Source organism: Anthonomus grandis, chromosome 1 (assembly GCF_022605725.1).
Source record: "Anthonomus grandis grandis chromosome 1, icAntGran1.3, whole genome shotgun sequence".
Classification (NCBI taxonomy): domain Eukaryota; kingdom Metazoa; phylum Arthropoda; class Insecta; order Coleoptera; family Curculionidae; genus Anthonomus; species Anthonomus grandis.
In genome coordinates, this window is record NC_065546.1 from 52,252,899 (window position 1) to 52,272,996 (window position 20,098).

Here is a 20,098-nt window from a genome sequence, read left to right on the forward strand (position 1 = left end):
CACTTTCTTAGCATAGAATATCTCAAAAATTTGAATCAATGTGCTCTTAGCTCTTTTTATGGCTTTAACCGATTTACGGCCAAGAATAGAGATAAAACTTAAAATTTTTAAATTATATATTTTAATTTTGAAAACACATTACAGAAACACATATTATGTGAAATCAAAAAAAAAAAAATAAATCTGCTACTTTCTGAAATAAGTGGTGTTGCGTAAACGCATCAACGGCCTATAGTGTTAAGTGATATTGTCAAAAACAGTCAGCGTGTAAATAAATAGTGCAACGCTCACAAATATAAATTGTTTGACTTCTACATACACGACATCTTTTTCGGGAGTCAGTCCTACTGATTACATGTCCAGAGTGATCAACCCTCATTTCACTTGTGGTCTAGCGACAAAGTTCTTTGTTTTTAATAAGCGTACGGCGATGAATGATTTAAAATTCAGTTGTGACATTTTATTGTGATTCACCGTGTTGTAGAGTTTCCCGGAATTGACAAGAGTACTGTCTATTGTATTTTTAAATATTGGCCACCACCATTTCTTACCCATCACACCGATTCTATAATTTGCCACGCCATTATCATGCAAATCTACTCCTCCCATGTATTTATTATATCTTGAAATTGCAGCTGGTTGTGGGATTGACACTTCTTTTTTCGATTTTCTATTATATCTTTTAGCAGAAGTAAGAGGTTCTACATGATAATGGGTACTATTTGCCGTGACAATAGAATTATCGTTCCATTTTACCAATGAAATTTGTGTGGATTCATCAAATTGGGAATCATAGGTGCCTCTTTCTTTTTTTGAAATGACTTTATTATCAACCAAAGGACAATAACTGGTTCTGTTTTCGCGAATCGTTCTTGTGGCAAAATAGCCTTTGGTTTTCAAAAGAGATAAGAGCTTGTAGGATGAAAAAAGTTATCAAAAAAGACGTTATGATTTTGCGGTACAACTACAGTCGCACCAAGTCCAATATCACTGTTCTTCTCTGCTGCTCCCGCATAAGGAATGAACTTGTAGAGGTATCCACTTGAAGAACAAACGCACCAAAGTTTGAAACCAAAACGCACAGGCTTGCCCTTTATAAACATCTTACAAGAATGGCGTCCAAAATAAGGAACCATTTGCTCATCAATAGATAAGTTGAATGAAAAAATGCCAAACTGTAAGAATTTTTCATTCATTGTATCAAAAAAAGGACGGAGTTTTGTGTACTTGTCTCCTTTACCCAGATTATTATTATCACTCAAGTGTAGATTTCGCTTTATCTATCTGAACTTATTCCTATTCATGCAGTCTCTGACAATATGCACAGTTTTGTCCTCATCTAAAGACCAATACATATTTGTCTGGGGTAAGCTGTGATATCCAGACAAAATTAGGATCCCAAGAAAATTCAGCAGTTCTTCTCGTGATAGATGAAACTCGTGTCTGTTATTGTCCTGTGCATATTTTTCTGAAAACTGGATCATCAAATCCATAAGATTCTTATCAACAAATTTGAAAAAAATGTCCAACGGTGACAAACCCTCCAATTCGCCCCTAAGTTCTTGAACGTGTTCCTCTTCTTTGGATAAAGGTAAATTCTTGTGTATGAATGATCCAGATCTCCAAGGCGAGTTGTAACTTATCGCTTTTTTTTTCTGGGATTTTTCGGCGTTTTGTTACCAAATCTTCTTCGTCATATTCATCGTAAATCTCGTCTCGAACGGTGTGGATCTCGAAAGTTCCCGCTATATCTCCATTTTGGCTTTTTTCGATATTTTCCAGGTCCTCTGAAAATTCTTCCTCGTCTGTAAGTTGATCTACCTCGGGTGGAATGTAGACAGCGTCGAAAAATGTTTTAAAAATCACAAATTATTGTTGTGTGTATAATATTGTATGTATAATTAAAAAAAAGCGAAAAAAAGGTACAAGAAATACTTACCAACTTCATTTTCAAGCTCATTTACAACCTCCTCCAAGGCCAACTCTAACTCCTTTTGCGTAAGAAATTGTCTAATTTTTTTCAACAAACAACTCTTATTACAAATAACACGCACTCGATTAGATGCAGACTTAGACTAAATATTGTATAAATAAAACATAGTAGTCGACTGCCCTAAAAAACTTGTCTAGACACACTTGTGACAATTTCAGTTATTCGGCCGGTGATGCGAGAACGCAACAGCATAATTCATGACCTAATTAGGAAAACCCTGGTTCAACTAGGCCCCGGTTTTCAATTTTATGGTGTAGTTTGGAATGTAATTAGTGTTAAAAAAATACAAAACATTAAATAGAAGTATATGATTTTTAAAAATGTGCGGCCATATATAAGAAAAAAATCGGCTTTTTAAAAAATTCGTGCAAGAAAGCAAATGAAAAAAATGTTTCAAATTTAATTCTGTCATTTTTGTTCAACCTTGCGTCAATGGTACCAGCCCATATTTCAGGCGAAAAAAGCACTATTTTTTGCAGTGTTGCGTATACGCATCACTGGCCATAAGTGGGTTAACCCCGACCTGTCAAGGTCGACACAAAAATGAAAAAATTGACGTAAAATTTTGCTCTCTTTCCAAATTTAAAGTTATTAATAAAGATTTACCTTTTTTAAAGTTACCTTTCTATGTTGAGTATAATTGAGAGGTTTGGGTGCAAAACCGAATAAATACACTTTTCACCGAAAATCGTTTTGACGGTTTTTGGTTCTTTGTTATCATTTCTATAGATTCATATATTTGTTTGGAAGCAAAACCGAATAAATCCCATTTAAAACATTAAGTAAACTTCCACAATTGGAGCAAAACCGGATGTATCCAAATTTTGATAACAAAAGCGGATATATTCAAATAAACAAGTTGTGCGTATTCTATTGCACTTTTTATTATCTATTCTAGTAGTTGTTTGGACGTTGAGTTGTGATTCCACGCGCTTTTAACTCCTGTAAGACCAGTCAAATAAAAGTGTTCTTTTAGTGTTTTGAGTTCATAAGACATCCAGTCATTACAACAAAAGAAAAATACGTTGAAATATATTCGGAAGTGGGTTTGGTAAAAACACTGGGCCTTGACTGGCAAATGTATAATGTTAAAGAACTGGAAAAGGTATATAAAAAAATAAAGGGAATTTCAGAATGCAAAAGAATTTACTTAAAAATAATTGAGAATGAACATAACAAAACAACTGTTAAAAATAAGATGTATCAATTTTATCGGTTTACATCATTGGGTGACACAGTTTGGGAATCACTTCTTAAGAAGGGAAAATTAGAAGAAAACATACAGCTTAGCACGCTACCACTTGGTAATTCCATACCAGAAAAAAAGTTTAAAATTATTTGATGGAGCATTTTGGGAATGATTGGCGAAATAGGGAAGATTTTTTGTGGTACAAAAACCTATTAGATAGTAGCAATACCGGAGCCAATGTGGAGACTTCGGTAAATTTTGAAACACAAGAAAAAAATGAGCTATGCGATTGCCTGCATGAACAAAATGCAATACATATTTAATTTTCCTTTTATTACTTTTGTCAAATTAATTAACTTGATCCACTTCCTAACTACGGTACGAAACTATACAGGGTGAATCGCTGGGTCGTTTTATGAAAAAAAGTTCCTATGAACGTATGTCAGGAGTTGCTTTGTTTCTGAGATACAGGGCGATGAAGGTTCAAAAAAATAATGGTATTTTAAAAATACTATAACTATCCTTAAACCGATTTGGTTGAAATTTGGTGCAGTTATTTGAAGTTATAAGACGCTTATTTAGCTGTAACTAGATTGAAATTATTAGGTCCAATGGCGTGTCAGTGGACACCACATGCTTATTGTTGAGAAAAAAACAAGGCCAATAATTGTTTTGCAGCTTTTTATTTATTTTTGTATTTAAGCAACTAAAAATACAACTTTTTCGTATCTTATCTTGTTATCTTCATATCTGGCTTTGTTTTCGAGAAAAAAAATTTAAAGTATCTTTAACTCATTCTTAAAATTCTCCATGAACGACAACATGAAATAAAAACCAATTAATTCGATAAACAATTTCGACCTTAAAGTAAATGAGCAAAATGCCCACCTTCTGATAAAATACACGACTGCAAACGATTTGTCATTGAGTGTCTGACACGCTCAAAAATACCTGGAGTATCCCTTATGATATTGCAATTGACAATTATCCGATTCCTCAAGTCATTCACATCTAGAACAGGAGTTTTATAAACAAGAGCCTTCAGATGGCCCATAAATAGTAATCCAGGGGATTCATATCAGGACTGCGAGCCGGCCAATTTTGAGGTCCTGCACGTCCAATCCAGCAATTAGGGTAGATGACGTCGAGATGCTGACGAGCAAGAACCCTGAAATGAGCTGGAGCCCCGTCGTGCATAAACCACATGTTGACTCTTACTTGTAGGGGTACTTCTTCTAATAAAGTGGGTAAATGGTGTTGCAAGAAATGCGTGTAGGATTCACCTGTTAATCTTGCCGGTAAAAAAAATGGGCCAATTAGGTAGTCACCAATAATTCCTATCCAAACGTTCAGCGAAAATTGTTGCTGAAAATGAGTTTCTCTAATAACGAGGGGATTTTCGTCGGCTCAAAAATGATCATTGTGGAAGTTCATAATTGCATCTCTTGAAAAATTTGCCTCGTCCGTAAATAAAATATTTGGTAGGAAATTATTATTGTGTGCCATCGTATGAATCAACTACCTGTAAAACATTAATCTTGGATGAAAATCCCGAGGCAGTAGAGCTTGTACACGCTGTATGTGATATGGAGGTTTCTTTTTAGAACTTTCCAAACGGTTTTTGAACTGACTTCAAGCTGCAGTGCAATCTTCCTGATACTATTGGAAGGATCTTCTTCTATCGCATCAAGTATAGCTTCTTCCACTTCAGGCGTTGTTATAGTTTCTGGTCTTCCACCACCCATATTTTTATTAAAACTCCCAGTTTTACATAATCTTGCATGTAGTTTTCTAAATGTTTTTGCACATAGAATTACTCTGTTAGGATATCTGTCCTGGTAAATTCTTCGTGCTTCTTCCGCATTTCCATTTGCTAATCCATAAATAAATTGCATGTCGGTCATTTCATGGTTAGTAAAATTATTCATGATGGAGTAATGAATCACTGCTAATTAACAGCTGAATTTTACTTATAGCAATTCTATCACTGTCAGCTGGTCTCCAAAGCAGGTAGGTACAAAGGAGGTACTTGAATGGACTTGCCAATTATTTGTCATAAGAAGCAATGTATTTGTTATTTTGTTGTATTTCAAAAATCTGATAATAAAAATCGTAGAAGTTGAATGTTTATTATCATAGTAAACAAGACACAAGAGACCAAAAAGTCGTGCATTGGAGGGTGGACATTTTGCTCATGTACTTTAAGGTCGAAATTGTTTATCGAATTAATTGGTTTTTATTTCATTAAAACCAAAGAGTTAAAGATACTTTAAATTTTTTTTCTCGAAAACAAAGCCAGATATGAAGATAATAAGATAAGATACGAAAAAGTTGTATTTTTAGTTGCTTAAATACAAAAATAAATAAAAAGCTGCAAAACAATTAATTATTGGCCTTGTTTTTTCTCAACAATAAGCATGTGGTGCCCACTGACACGCCACTGGACCTATTAATTTTAATCTAGTTACAGCTAAATAAGCGTCTTATAACTTAAAATAACTGCACCAAATTTCAACCAAACCGGTTATTTTTTTGAACCTTCATCGCCCTGTATCTCAGAAACAAAGCAACTCCCGACATACGTTCATAGGAACTTTTTTTCATAAAACGACCTAACGATTCACCCTGTATAGTTTCGTACCGTAGTTAGGAAACACCCTGTATACACACATTTATTGCTTATAATGACGAATTGTTATTTTTTTTTTGTTTCTTTTTATGTTAGTAAATTAGTCAACCCCGCTTGATTAAAGCTATTTTCTTAAAATATTACAATTTTTGAATATAAATAAACAGGGTGTTTTTTTCGTGTTTCCTGAAAATTTTCTTAAAGTGAATATTTCCGGTTATGCACGCGAACTCCTCAATTGTGATCTAAATGTTATTAATAATATAATATCTGATTTACCTGTTTAATTAAAAGGATTGTCATTATATAGTCAATGAATTCTTTTTGTGTCATTTAAAGGTAGCTGACATGCGCGAAAAAAACCTTGACCTCATGCGCCAAGACATCGTGGGAGTGCTTAAAAACAGCTCGATGGCTTTCGTCCGGGAACTAGTGGGTGTAGATCCGGTCGCGGTATTTCGTTGGGCGATAGTTCGCGCATTCTTCAGAGCTCAATTCGCGTTCAGAGAGGCGGGGAAGAAACATCGACAAGGTAGAGTAGACGGCAATCGCAATAACATTCAGCAACGATACAGAGGAGTGCATGTACCCAATGAAAATCTTATCAGGTAAATAGTTTTTGAAATTCTTAAATATTTGGATGTTAGGGAGAACCTGTTTTAATTTAAGCATCTATATTATGTATTTTTGTTATACTTTTATTAACAGAAAAAAGTTATAATTAATACAACAAGCAGTTCTAACCTGTTTTTTCATGCTTTATTATTAAGTAATACTTCCATTTTGTCTAGCAATTTAATTCGTAAACGTAGTCAGTATTTTATTTTGTGAACATTTACCTATCTTCATGTTTTAATAAAGAAAGCCTGTTATAGTACACACGAAAGACTCCAAAAGACTCTTTACAGTGGAAGCAAAATTTGGAAATAAATAATATTTTCTGAAGAAATCGAATTAAAAAATAATTATATCGAACACTTTAGACTTAGACTTATCTTAATTGAAAGAATTGGTCCATTTCGCTCACAATGACCCCAATATGACTATAAACAAGGTGAAAAAAACTCTCAGTCTCAAAACTAATAAAGGCAACGATCAAAACGATTACATGTCTCGCTTAAAGAATTAAGCATCATCTAACCTAAAAACATAAATTAAACCTTATTGCAAGATAAATCTTAAATATATAATTAAAAAATTTGAATTGAACAGTGGAAGACCAATAATACACACACACAGGCTACCAAAAAACTATATGATAACTCTGGAAGTAAAATCGCCTAACTGAAACACCACATCTTTTCCAAAAAAAAATATAAACATGGAAAAAAACAAATAAAAACTAAAAATAAAATAAAAGTAAGTCAGTTATGAGGTTTGAACTAATAGCTTTCACATCTGCTCATTTAAGAGAACTGATATTTTATTAATTTAGCAATAAAACAAAGTAAGCTTGAGGCTAAGTAATATAGTGAACATTCTTAAGGATGAGGCGTGGCTCGAAGGTAAAAGTTTCATTTACGCATATTTGAATGAGGCTTTTTTTGGCTCTAGTGATTTCTATCTTTTCAGGAGGGTCCAGCTTTGTACCTTTGCGGCAGTGGTTAATAATCGACTCATTTTCAGGAACTGAAACGTTGTTTTCTGTCAGAAAAAAGATGGGTGGCAAAAGCAGACTTAGTTTCTGTAACAGGTGTATCCCTAAATTTATTTAAAGACTCAGGTGCTCTTGTACCCTAGTTTCCACAATCTGCATATTGAAGGCAATATACACCAGATTTATAGAGAGGGTTCTGGCTTATCCAAAGTCTTCAATAAGTTGTTCTTTTTAAGTGAATTAGTTGTTTTAAAAACTTTAGTAACAAAAGGCTTAAAAAATTTGGCTAGTATATACCACCAAAATATTATTTATTTATTTATTATTCTTTATTTACGGAATCAACCCCATTACAAAACAAAGAAATTCAAATACAAAATAATATTTTAGCCTAACACCCAATTGAACACTCCATAACAAAAATAATACAGTCAATATGATATGTTGCTACATTCCAACAAGTAATATAAACTATTGAAACAATAACAAATAACAATTCATATTAGCCCAATATTTGAATAAAATTAACAATAAATAAAAAAATATTAAATCATTTACTATTAATTAAGATCCAACATTAATCAATCGCAATTCACTTATTCACATTATAACAACCAGGTTATGAAAATAGCAAAAAAAAAGTAATAATAATAGAAATAATAATAATAATATTACCTGATGACACTAATAGATCTTTGAACACTGAAATTAGATTAAACTTTTAATTTGCCTCTTAAAACTAGGTAAAGCAATGTCCAATATTTCAACTTTATTAGAGTTAATAAATTTAAGTGTCCGTTCAATAGGGGGGGTGGGATGCATATTTAGTGCTATGAAATGGTAGTGAGAATAATCTATTATGCCTAAAATTCCTAGATGGTATATTGAAGGATATTACACCAAAGAGTTCAGGATAGTTTACTGATTTTTTCAGGACTGTTTAACTGACCATTCACCAATTTATTATACAAGACCACCAAATCAGCGTAAACTCTCCTTTGCCTCAGCGTTCGATAAGTCCAACAACCTCCAAGCATCATCATAAATGTGATCGTTGGGAATTATCATACCAAGCTTATATAAACAAAATCGAAAAAAATTGTTTTGGACCCTTTGTAGGCCAGTACAACAATTTGTGTAAAAAAGGGACCATATCATTGATGCATATTTCAACTGTGACACAACAACAGACATATATATCCTTTTACAGGTCTCAACAGAAAATTCCCTGCAATTACGCAAAACAAAGCCTAAATTAAGAACCAGATTAGTTATATGTGTGTTAAAGTTTAGGTGCTTATCAAACCAAACACCAAGATCCTTAATAATATTACATAACTGAAGAGAAACGCCCTCTATATTGTAAAATGAGTCAAACCTTTTATTTTTCTTGTAAAAACTAATAAACTTATATTTACTCACATTTAGAAACAGTTCATTGGCAATACACCATTGATTGAGCATATCTAAGTCACTCTGTAATAAAACTCGATCAGAAGGAGAAACTACTTCCCTATAAAATTTGACATCGTCGGTAAAAACCAAAAAGAAACTGTTCCTAAAGCACTTATTTATGTGGGATTATTTTAGTTTTCAGATAGAATTTCTTAATCTAATTTTTTAACGGTCCGTAATTATCAAATAAGTTTATGTTCTTTTATAAATTATTGTTCCGATAAAACGAGCGCGGTACATTTACTGAAAGCGGCGGCGACTTGATGCTGACGCTAAGAAATTTAATTATGAAAGATATTATTGTTTTGACTAACGGTCTTGGCGACTGGCGGTTATGTAGCAGGTTTGATTTTTCAGTGTTAAGTGGGCTTTTGGGCGAGATATTGGGTACAGGGGATCCTTTATCTAGTTTCGCGTTTTAGCGAGGTGCGCTTTAACTCACGTCCAATTGTTTTTATTTATTCTCATAGGCGGGGAATAAATATACTTACATTCACTTTACCGTTTGGTGAGGAGTTAAGCCGAGAAGCGGTTTAAGCCTGTGTGGTGCGACCAACGTGTGGTCTCGCAACAAGGTACAGTGTTTTGTTCAGTAGTGTCGCCAAATGTGTTTTGCGCGTCTGGGTTTTTCTGGTTTGGATTTACCTGTGACTGTTTTGCTAGAATCTCACATTCAAATCATTGCTTGACTTTAAATATCTCTTTTATCTTATTAAATATCGTTTTTGTTAATTTCAATAACCGGACTTTTATTTAACGTTCCTCCAACCCCTAGACAACGACATAAAAAACCTACATTTATATAATTTATGAAAATGATAAATAGTAAAGGAGAACGATGCCCCCCTTAGGGATCTCCAGAAATTACAATCACACCACTTGATCTGGCATTTCCGATTTTCATCTGTTGAGTCCTGCCTGACAAAGAGTCCCTAAACCAAGCAACCATAACATTTGAAAAACCAAAAATAGTTAAAATTTTGTTCAGTGTCATTTTTCGGAGGATAAATAACATGGTATGACAGTTTGTACTGGTTATAAAATTGAAACTAAAGCTCAATGGCGTAGCGGTATAATACTCTTGCATATAATAAGCAGAAGCATAGGCTAACGAGAGAATAGACGCGTAATCTTACCAAGGGACGTGGCGCACGCCGCACTTGGCGCTGTCCTCGGCCAGCCTAATTAAATTGGAAATGTTTAAAATCGCGCCGGTTTGTTTCGACGGAGCTATGAAGCGGGTTGCCAGATTGTGCAAAATTTAACAAAATTAAACTAGCTACAGATTTTTATTTACGTTTATAGTGGAAACTATATAGTTTAGGTATTAAGGTTTTTAACATATTTAGATACTAAATTTTATTAAATAAAATCTAAATTGTTGAGGCGAATTCATGTTTTACAGAAAATTATTTTATTGCGTAGTATTGCGCCTTCTAAAAAATGGTTAATAAACGATTATCAAATTCCTACAAATCTCACAGTTTCAAAAAATGTTTACAAAGAAGAAAGATGGAATGAGGAAGTTGCATCAATTTTTTTTATTTTTGATTTATGAAAGCAAAAAACTAAAACAAAAATCTAGGAAACTAATAAGTTTGTTTTGATGAACTTACCACAGTTAAAAACCCAATCGTGACAAATATTTGGTCTTTTAATGGGAAACTTAAACATTTTCAAACTGCATTTCCGCCTAAGGTTGTCGCAATTTAAATAATAACATTTATCGCCACTCGTAAAACGCGTAAGACTAGACATTTTTGTTTTGTTTCAAAAATTAACAACGCTAAAAAAAGTAAACTACTCCCCTTAGGCCAATGTTTACGAAAAAAATTGCGGGCTTTATCACATGACAATATTATGATATGCAAGTCATGCCAAAAACAAAATAATCACACAAGGCCGGCCGGTGAGCCGTCGAGCCGCTCAACTCAATATGATCATAGAATAACCAGACAAATCAAGATCGACACGCGCGACACGCTAGAAAAGAAATTTGGCACCTCAGCAGCTCCTTCTTGGCCGCCCAACTACCGTCCCAGCTGATCGAGTTGGGTGTCCAAATAGGTGCCATTTACAATGCATTGGAGTATTTTTCTATTTGTCTGGTTATTCTAAGGCAGAAGTAAAAGCTATTAGTTCACAACAATTTTATTTTATTTTTAATTTTTGTTTATTTTTGCATTGTTTATGTATCTTTTTTTAAATTTGTTGTTTTGGTTAGGCGATTTTATTTCCAGTGTTATCATATGGACCTTTGATGGCGTGTGTGTATTATTGATCTTAAGTAGAAGTTTATTCGACTGTATATATTCCGCTATTGTATAATAGAGCCGCTTAAATAGGGCAGGAAGACTTTTCTCCACAAATGAAATTGCCTTGCCAATCTTTGAGTCAAGAGTAATGCATTTCGATGAGTTCACTCATCATCAGACTCTTAGACAACGCAGCTACAATGTTTACATGAAAAAACAGTTTTTTTTGGTCCTGAACTGCTTAAAATTAAAAAGTTTATCTAGTGGTGTAACTAAGTGTATTGTAGACATTGAGAATCAATGATTTATTTTTTCGAGACTTGCAATTTAAGTCGTTTTGGCCGCAGCTCGTTTGCAGCTTTAGTTTTCTACTTTTGAAAGTCTATGTTTCTTGATAAAGATAGTCTTTGGCTATGTATTTCTACTAAATACTAATATTTACAATAGTAAAATAATGTAGATTATTATTTTCAAAATGTATGCAAAAGTTTGTCTCTTCAAGCAATAAACGCGTTTAACGCAACCATTTTGAAACATAATTTAATTTTTATAATGAAAAATCAATATAAGGCTATGTGTACTTTAACAGGCCCACTGTTATTATAAACTTGTTACTATTTTAATAACAAAATTTCTTGTAGTTGATGCAGATATCCCTTAACATTCAAATACTCATTACTAAAATCTTTGGTAATTAATGCAGAACAGGCCTTGTCTGTTTTATTTAGTTATATGTAAAATTTAGTAGGCAAATACTAATACCGGTTTTGCAATTTATCCAACTTGAAGAATAACCGTACAAGTGTTTCGGCTTGCTATATTTATGTGCTTTTGCCACTTAATAATATTAAAATTCCTTAAAAATAAAGTGGAATTTCTAGTAGATGTAATTTCTATATGCTTTTTTTGAGGTTTATTGTATTCACTTTTTGTTATTCACTCAATAGTATGAATTCCATTGCAATTTAACGATTTTATAATTCTGTAGCCATCTGGTGACGGTTTCAGCAGTGAACCTCACAATTAATCGAATAGCGTAAGTTCGAAGCTCGGATCTGTTTACGTGTTTCTTTTTATTCCATTTATATCCTTCTAATATCATGTTATCATCCGTTTCTTGTTTTTTTTCTAGCGAATGTGTAGTAATGTAGATATTCAATATTTAAAACGTCATTGGTGTAAATATGCGAAGATTACAGGAGCAAAAAGATGAATGTGATAAAACGTAGATTGGGGAAAAAAATTATTGGGATCACTGTACCTGAATATAAGAGTATTATTTTAATTGTCATCCATTAGGATACAAAAAAAACTATGGAAAGTTGATCAATGGAAATAAAAATAATACAATAATCAAAGGTTTTTAAGATATTAAATTGGTATTGAAAATGGATAGTACAACCTTGTTTATTTCTCGTTATGTAAGTTAGTTTTAATGACAGTAAATTTAAAAAACTTATTGCATTAAACCAAGACATAAAGCACTTATTAGTCGAATAAAGTACTTAGTAATACTGAATATGTTATCGTCAAAAAATTGCAATGAATTGAGGGACGTTTTTCCAAAATTTGATTAAGAGCACATATGTAAAAACAATAAGCAAAAGGATAATAGAATAATTTTTGAATTATAATATTTTTCATTTTAAAGTTCATATTTCAGAAGTAATAGAAGTTCAAGGAAGTTACGATAAATTTTTTAAAAGATCGCGGTTGCCTCTCAATCATTGAGATACTATTGGGAAAAACGACGTACTATTTCTTAGGCGTTGCTTCATTTTGTGCCAAAGTGTTTCGATTGGATTGAGATCCGGGCTGCTAGAGGGGTGTGACAAAACTTTCATATTATGTTCCCCCATCCATTTTTTGGTAGATTTAGCAGTATGACATGAGGCACCGTCCTGTTGAAAGATACAATCTTCAGATGGATATAAATTTGCTGCACTTGGTAAAAGCGAATGTTCGAGAATGTCTTGATATTTTTCTGCATTTACTATGCCATCAATAAAGTGTAACGTTCCCAACCCTTTAGCTGACATACAACCCCACACCATGATGCCCTGTGGAAACTTTACAGTCCTTTTAAGACCATCCTTATGGAATGCTTCTGTTTTGTCCCGAATCACACGCTTTCGATAATCTCCGTCACAGACATCAAATTTGCTTTCGTCGCTATAAATAACTTTGCTCCAATTTTCTTTGGTCCGCGAGAGTTTTGATTTGGCCCAAATGTAACGATTCCTTTTTTGAGTCTCCGTTAACAATGGTTTTTCTTTGGCCTAGCGAGAAAATGAGAAAAATTAAAATAATATAGCACAGCCTATTAAACATACCTTATAAAAGACTAAGACCGCTCTTGTGGATATATTTGCGGCAGCATTCTCTGGAAACATTTATCCCACTTTCTCTATTCCACCTTGCATTTACTTCTCGTAGAGTATTTCTTCTTCCCAACTTACAAATTTTAATTAAGTTCCCTACATTTCTTTGAGAAACAACTTTTGGACGTCCTGAACTTTTGCCGCGAACACCAATACTGGCAGTTTCACCATATTTTTTAATTGTATTAAATATAGTAGTTGTTGCAACATTTAATTCACTGGAGATTTCTCGCATTGTTTTCCCTTTATGGTACTGCCGGATAATAATTTCTCGCACTTTTAGATCAGTAGGTTTTCCACGAGCCATTATTGTATTTTACTCGTAATAAAAATGACAGTAATTGATTATTAATGGTCAAGTGACGCATCAAAATTTTTATTGTTGACAACGCACTACTTACTTTTGTTTATTCAAAGCCATCTTCGCGTCATGCTAATAAAACTGGAAAAACTTGAGCAAAAGCAACCCATGTTCCAACATTTAGTTGTCAACATTTTTTGATTATCAAACAATTAAATAAATATTATTTAACATCAAAATTTTATTAAACCTTAAAAATAATTCTCTAAAACATAAAAAATGTTATTAATTTATTATTTTTAAATAAAAAAAAATTAAAAGAATTACGGTAAACTGGAATTTTATTCATAAAATGAATACTTGTTCCAATATATAGTTGTTAGGGCTCGTAGTTTAAAAAACTGTATTTCGAAAAGACTTTGCAATCACCATTTTTTTTCTCCCCGTTATAAATAAATCCACAATTTCTTGTCGGAATAGAATAAGCATTTCGCAAATACTGCTGCTTCTGAACTAATCGATTTTCTATTACCAGATTTTTCTAAATTTGCAATCATGATGACGAATTTCTGCGATAATGTCGTGTATGATTTATCTTTTTTTTGTATGTTTTTAAATACTTTCAGATTTAGTCTTAAGACCATAAGTTGATTGATCCTAGTCGATCCTAACAAAAAAAGTATTTTTTCTAAATCTTTTTGCTCCTTTATCGTTTTTGTGCTTTGTTGTAAATAATTATAGTAATATTATTACTAAAAGTAAGAAGATTTATGTAACATTTGTCGCTTTTTAATAATTTTGTTTTAACAATTATTATGGTTTAAACACTCAGCATCAATTTACATGGTCACATATTGTCAAAAGAAATGTTTGCCCAATTTTTATTTCAAAATTTATAAAGGACATTTCATGTGATCTCGATATATTTTTTGCTTCTATTTTGGAAATAATCAAATCAAATTAATTTTTGTACCCCGTTAAATATTTTGTGATAATCTGTTCAAAGTGATCTGATTGCTACACATTTTTGAATATTGAGAATTACCTATAATCAAGCATTTTTTTTGAGATAGCAAACTCGATTTTTTTTATTTAAAAATTTTTAATGATTATAAAGTAATGACATTTTAATATAATTCTACCCAATTTTATATTCATATGCTACCAAATGCTTTTAATTGTAACTTGTATTTTTTTGGAAGTGAATTACGCACAGACAATTTAAAACAGAGTTTTTAAACGCAATTTGTGATTTTTTTAATTTTTAGAAATGAAGTTCTACGCTGTTAAAACCATGTTGAGACAAACTATGTAAAGGGTGTTCAAATAAGGACGCTCGAAAGTTAAAATGGAAAAAAAAGGAAAAAAATTTAAGTCAGCACTAAAAGTCTATATTGATCGTAAATAGCATTCGACGACATTATGTATGGAAGATTATATCGTTTAAATGGCCACCGCGACTGCGCTGTACAGCGTGCATTCGCATGGTCCAATTTTCGAGCACTTTTCCGCACATTTCAGCGTCTACCTGTCCGAGGACGCGAATGATGTTGGCCCTTAATGCTGCAATTGTTTCTGGCTTATCCGCATACACTTGAGACTTCACGTAGCCCCACAGGAAAAAGTCTAAAGGCGTTATATCGCACGATCTTGGTGGCCAGTGCACATCGCCGCCGCGCGAAATAATGAAACCGTTGAACTTTTCATGCAGTAAATCCAGCGTTGCGCGTGCGGTGTGGCACGTAGCGCCATCCTGCTGGAACCAGATGTCTGTTAGATCCATATCGTCCAGTTGAGGCCACAGGAAATCATTAATCATGGCGCGATACCGATCTCCATTGACCGTAAGCGCGTTGCCCATAGCGTCCTCAAAAACATATGGACCGATTACGCCGCCAGCCCAGAAACCGCACCATACAGTCACTTTAGCAGGATGCATAGCAATTGAGCAAGTCACTTCAGGATTTTGGTCAGCCCATATACGGCAATTCTGTTTATTGACATACCCGTTCATCCAGAAATGCGCCTCGTCGCTGAAGATGATTTTTCGTGCAAATGCAGGGTCGACTTGCAACTGCTCTAGAGCCCATGCGGCAAATGTACGGCGCTGTCCATGGTCTTGCGGTTTCAATTCTTGCGTCAATTGAATTTTGTACGCGTGCAATTTCAAGTCTCGACGCATAATTGTCCATGTTGAGGTCTTTGGAAGGGCAAGTTCTTGTGCACGTCGCCGCAATGACTGATTCGGGTCTTGACGCACGCTCTCTCGCACAGCAGCAATATTCTCGATTGTTCTTACTGTTCGTTGCCGTACGGGTGTTGTTTGGTCTGCCACTGAGCCAGTTCTCTCAAATTTATTGAGCAGACGTCGAATAGTAGACTCAGCAGGACGGCCATGCGCACCATAAATTGGACGCAATGCGCGGAACGTTTCACGAATCGAACATCTGTTTTGATGATAAATTTTCACAATTTCCACGCGTTGTTGAATCGTGTACTGCTCCATGATAAAATGTCAAGACTAACTTAATAACCTCACAAAATTTGACAGCTGTATCCCCACCGGTTTGGGCGCGCGCGCCGTTCAAACATCGAGCGTCCCTATCTGAACACCCTTTAGTTTAATTTCAGTTCATATAGAAAACCGTTATATAAAGTTCTAATGTTAGGGTTTTCACAAAATGTTTAATCGACCTGTGCCTTTTTTAAATTGTGTTCTGAATACATAATATCTCGTATTTGTTATTCGAAAGCTTGTGTGCATGTTTTTTAATGCATGTTTCGGATTTTGTTAACTTATGTATATTTTTAAACTTTTTATGATATAATATAATATGGTGTTCATATATATTTTTATAAAGTCCAGTGGAAAGGAGCGAGGGTTATTTTTTAAAATTTCGTCTCGGATTTTGATTGTAGAGGAGAATTTTTTGCTACATGTAAAGGAAAATAGATCCAAGATTGCAAAACTGCCATGTTTAAAGCTTCTGCTGTTACATTTTTTTTCTAGGTAGTAATAAAGAGAGACTCCATTAAACTTGGGAGATGTAATGAGAATTTATAGACCTCTAAATGAGTTATAATTTTAGCCTTCTGGCAAAGTGAATTTCGCCCCAAAAAAATTAAGAATGGTTGTGAAGTTTGAGTGTTACCTTAGTCTAACGGTTCGTTTCAGGCTTTTTTTTAATAAAAAGTCCAAAATATTAATTGTAGCAACTATAAGCTTAACAAATATTTTACTAGACTCCAAAGGAACTGGAGCCTTTGATGTAAAACTTTAAATAAAAATAATTTTACCGCTTCGTCAATATTTGAATCTTTACACGGGTTTCGCTCACCATTCAAAAGATTTAAACTGATTTAATTTTAGGTAATTTTGGTGGTTTGCGAAACACGCGTAAGTGTTTAACTCACTAGGTAAACCTATTTTTATTTAAACCTCCTTTTTAACTTGTTACATGATTTTAATTCCACGTCTCCAGCAAACAACGATACTCAACATTTACTCGGTCCAACAACGAAGAAGCAACGTCAAGTAATAGGCTGAGCTGGCCGCAATTTTATCATCGAAGTAGGTCGAATTCATCGATTCCAGTGAAAACGAACGAAGACGAACGGCGTCGTAGGGAATCTGCAAATTCTCAGGGATCCTACGCTTTAGAAAAAATGCTTTGCCCGGACGAAGCCAGGGCAATTCAGAGGGCGAACCAAATCGTTATGTATGTTGTTTTTATTTTTAATATGATTCCGGTGGTGGTAAAAAGGGATTTTTTTGGTGGCGAAATTTCGTTCGGTTATTTTTAGGAAGTTACAAATTACAAGCTGCATTTAAATAAATAATAAAATTATATTTGTTAATTAACGATGTTGGAAGCTTAAAAAATGTTCCAATCTCGACTCAAAATTTTTGAGTATCATTGCGGACGACAATTCAAGTATTGCCCATATATTTTTTTATGTTTTATTATTGACGTAAAACTATTTTTTGACGATTCTGTATTTTTAAAAAAAATATAAAATAATAAGATGCTGATAAGGGTGTGAATTATTGAGTTATTGTAAAAAGAAAAAATAAAACTCTTAATATAATTTCATCAACTTTCTAAACTACTCATAAACATAGTAATAATAGATGTCTTGAACGTAAGCAAAATTTTAAAAGACAAACCGACGTAAAAATTTGAATTAAAATCACGATAAATATACAAATATTAATCAAACCAAATTACAAATTTAAAACACAATACACAATTTGCTGCAAAAAAAAATCCAAATCTCCACTGTATGTTTATAAACTTTAATTTGCTCAACGCGTTTCGGCTATGGCAATGTCAAGAGCATTCTTGTCAATAAAAAGATAAAATAAAAATAAAAGATAACAAAGCACAAATCTTACGTCACTCTCATTACATTAAAAGAGACAATAGGGACACTAATATCTAATTAAAAAATTTAATGATAACATCATACATTGGTTTTAACCAGCGGCGATTGCGTTTGCAATAGGGAGAGTACGATGAACGTCAGTAGAAAATAAAGCACAGAAGTTTTTTTTTTGTTTATTTCGACGTTTTGAATCCGACGAAATGTGAGGATTAGAACGATCATCAATTTATTACAGAAAAACAAAGTTTGAAGATTTTTTTTCCTAGCTTATTTCATTTTGATGTTTTTTTTTTAAATTTATTAAATACAGTTAAAGGCTTGTAAACGTGTTGGTTAAATCTAGTTAAAACACATTAAAAGAAAGATTTTATTACGTATGAAAACCTCTGGCAGGAGCTGTGCTGTATCTTAAAAGTTATGATAAAAAAATGACGTTTTTTAATATTCTCATAGGTTTTTAAGTAACTAAGAAGTTTATTTTAACTTGTATTTTTAAAATTTCCTAAGGATTCACACTTGTAAGGATCAGTATCTTATTCTCAATACCATGTATACTAAGAACCCATTATTTTTTTACTAGATTTTTTTAGGGGACATGTCCATGGCAAGTACAATTTATTTCATTTTACAAGATTTATCAATTTTTGTTAATGTTGTTTGCCTAATATTTTCTCTGCTGCATGATGACTTATTAAGGCATGTTAAGTTACAAGTAAATACTTTAAAAATTTCTAATTCTATTTGTCTGTTTTTACAATAAGATATCTTTTTAACAGGAAGAACAAATCATTTCGACCTAGGGAACGCGGCAAGAAAGGACTGAAAAATCTCCAATCAGTAAAGAATCTGGTTGGTAGAACAGGCATTACTGCCATGAACCAAAATCAGCTCAGCAAAGCGAGAAAACAGCCGTTGACTGTGGCCGCGCAGTTCCAGCAAAGCTTACATTCTCTTATGGATACTCTGAATCAAGCAAATCCTTTTTTTATTAGATGCATCAAGTCTAATGGCAATAAAATATCTAATAATTTTGATCCAGAGTGTGTTCAAAGGCAATTAAGGTAAGTAAATAATTTTGGTAATTTGTTTTAGTTTGTACAAAAACAACTTATGAATGTCATAAGAAAATCTCATCCATTTTTCACAAAGAGACCGACGTATACAACAGACGAAAAACAATGAAAAACACAAAGTCACGGTCTCACAACATTTACTTAAAGCTACACGTGTTTCGCTCTATCCAAAGCATCATCAGGCCTAAAACAATAATAATTAAGAAAAAAAGAGGACATTAAAAAGACTTAAAAAGCCACTAACGTTGGCAAAACAGGAAATAAACATACATTTAAGGTTAGGATGACTATACAGTTATTTAGAACCAAAAAATAAAAAAATAAAAAATAAAATAATATCACACCTATTGGGAATCGAACCCGCGACAACAAGCTTACAAGCCAGAGACTATAACCTATGGGCTACCGGAACACTGAGGAGAAGTTCAAAACATTTGTTGTTAAGCCAAGGCATTTTAACACAATATTAAACTTATTTCAGTTGGAAGAGATTATGTAAATATAAAATTGATTAAATAAGATTATTAAAAATAAGGTTGGGTTCACAATTAAATACGTCGTTAACACAGACAAGAACAGGACTCTTTTTCGCTTTAGTAATTTCCATCCTCTCCAGAAGGTCAAGCTTTTTCCCTTTAGGGCATTCATGAAGTATTTCAGCTCCGACCTCTGGAGAAAAGTGATGCGTGGAAGCTAACAGGTGATTCGCAAACGCTGACTTTGTATCACGGACGTCTGTATTTTTAAATTTCTCAAACAACGCTACATGTTCTTTAACGCGTGTAGAAATTTTTCTTCCAGATTGGCCAATATTGGCCAAGATTGTGACGCTGTATATA

General features: G+C 33.3%; 1 protein-coding gene across 4 annotated transcripts in view; it reads left to right on the plus strand.

The window, feature by feature from the left end:
* Positions 1 to 20,098, plus strand: part of LOC126745653 (unconventional myosin-IXa-like) — a 101,022-nt gene that overhangs the window by 29,071 nt on the left and 51,853 nt on the right. For 2 of the 4 annotated variants that reach the window (XM_050453595.1, XM_050453623.1), the window contains exons 11-13: positions 6,151 to 6,419; positions 17,283 to 17,519; positions 18,963 to 19,247. In XM_050453595.1, coding sequence (XP_050309552.1) covers positions 6,151 to 6,419; positions 17,283 to 17,519; positions 18,963 to 19,247 — 791 coding nt within the window. Of the gene's footprint in view, positions 1 to 6,150; positions 6,420 to 12,106; positions 12,155 to 17,282; positions 17,520 to 18,962; positions 19,248 to 20,098 lie in introns of all 4 variants that reach the window. The other 2 variants (XM_050453604.1, XM_050453614.1) reach the window with 2 other exon arrangements.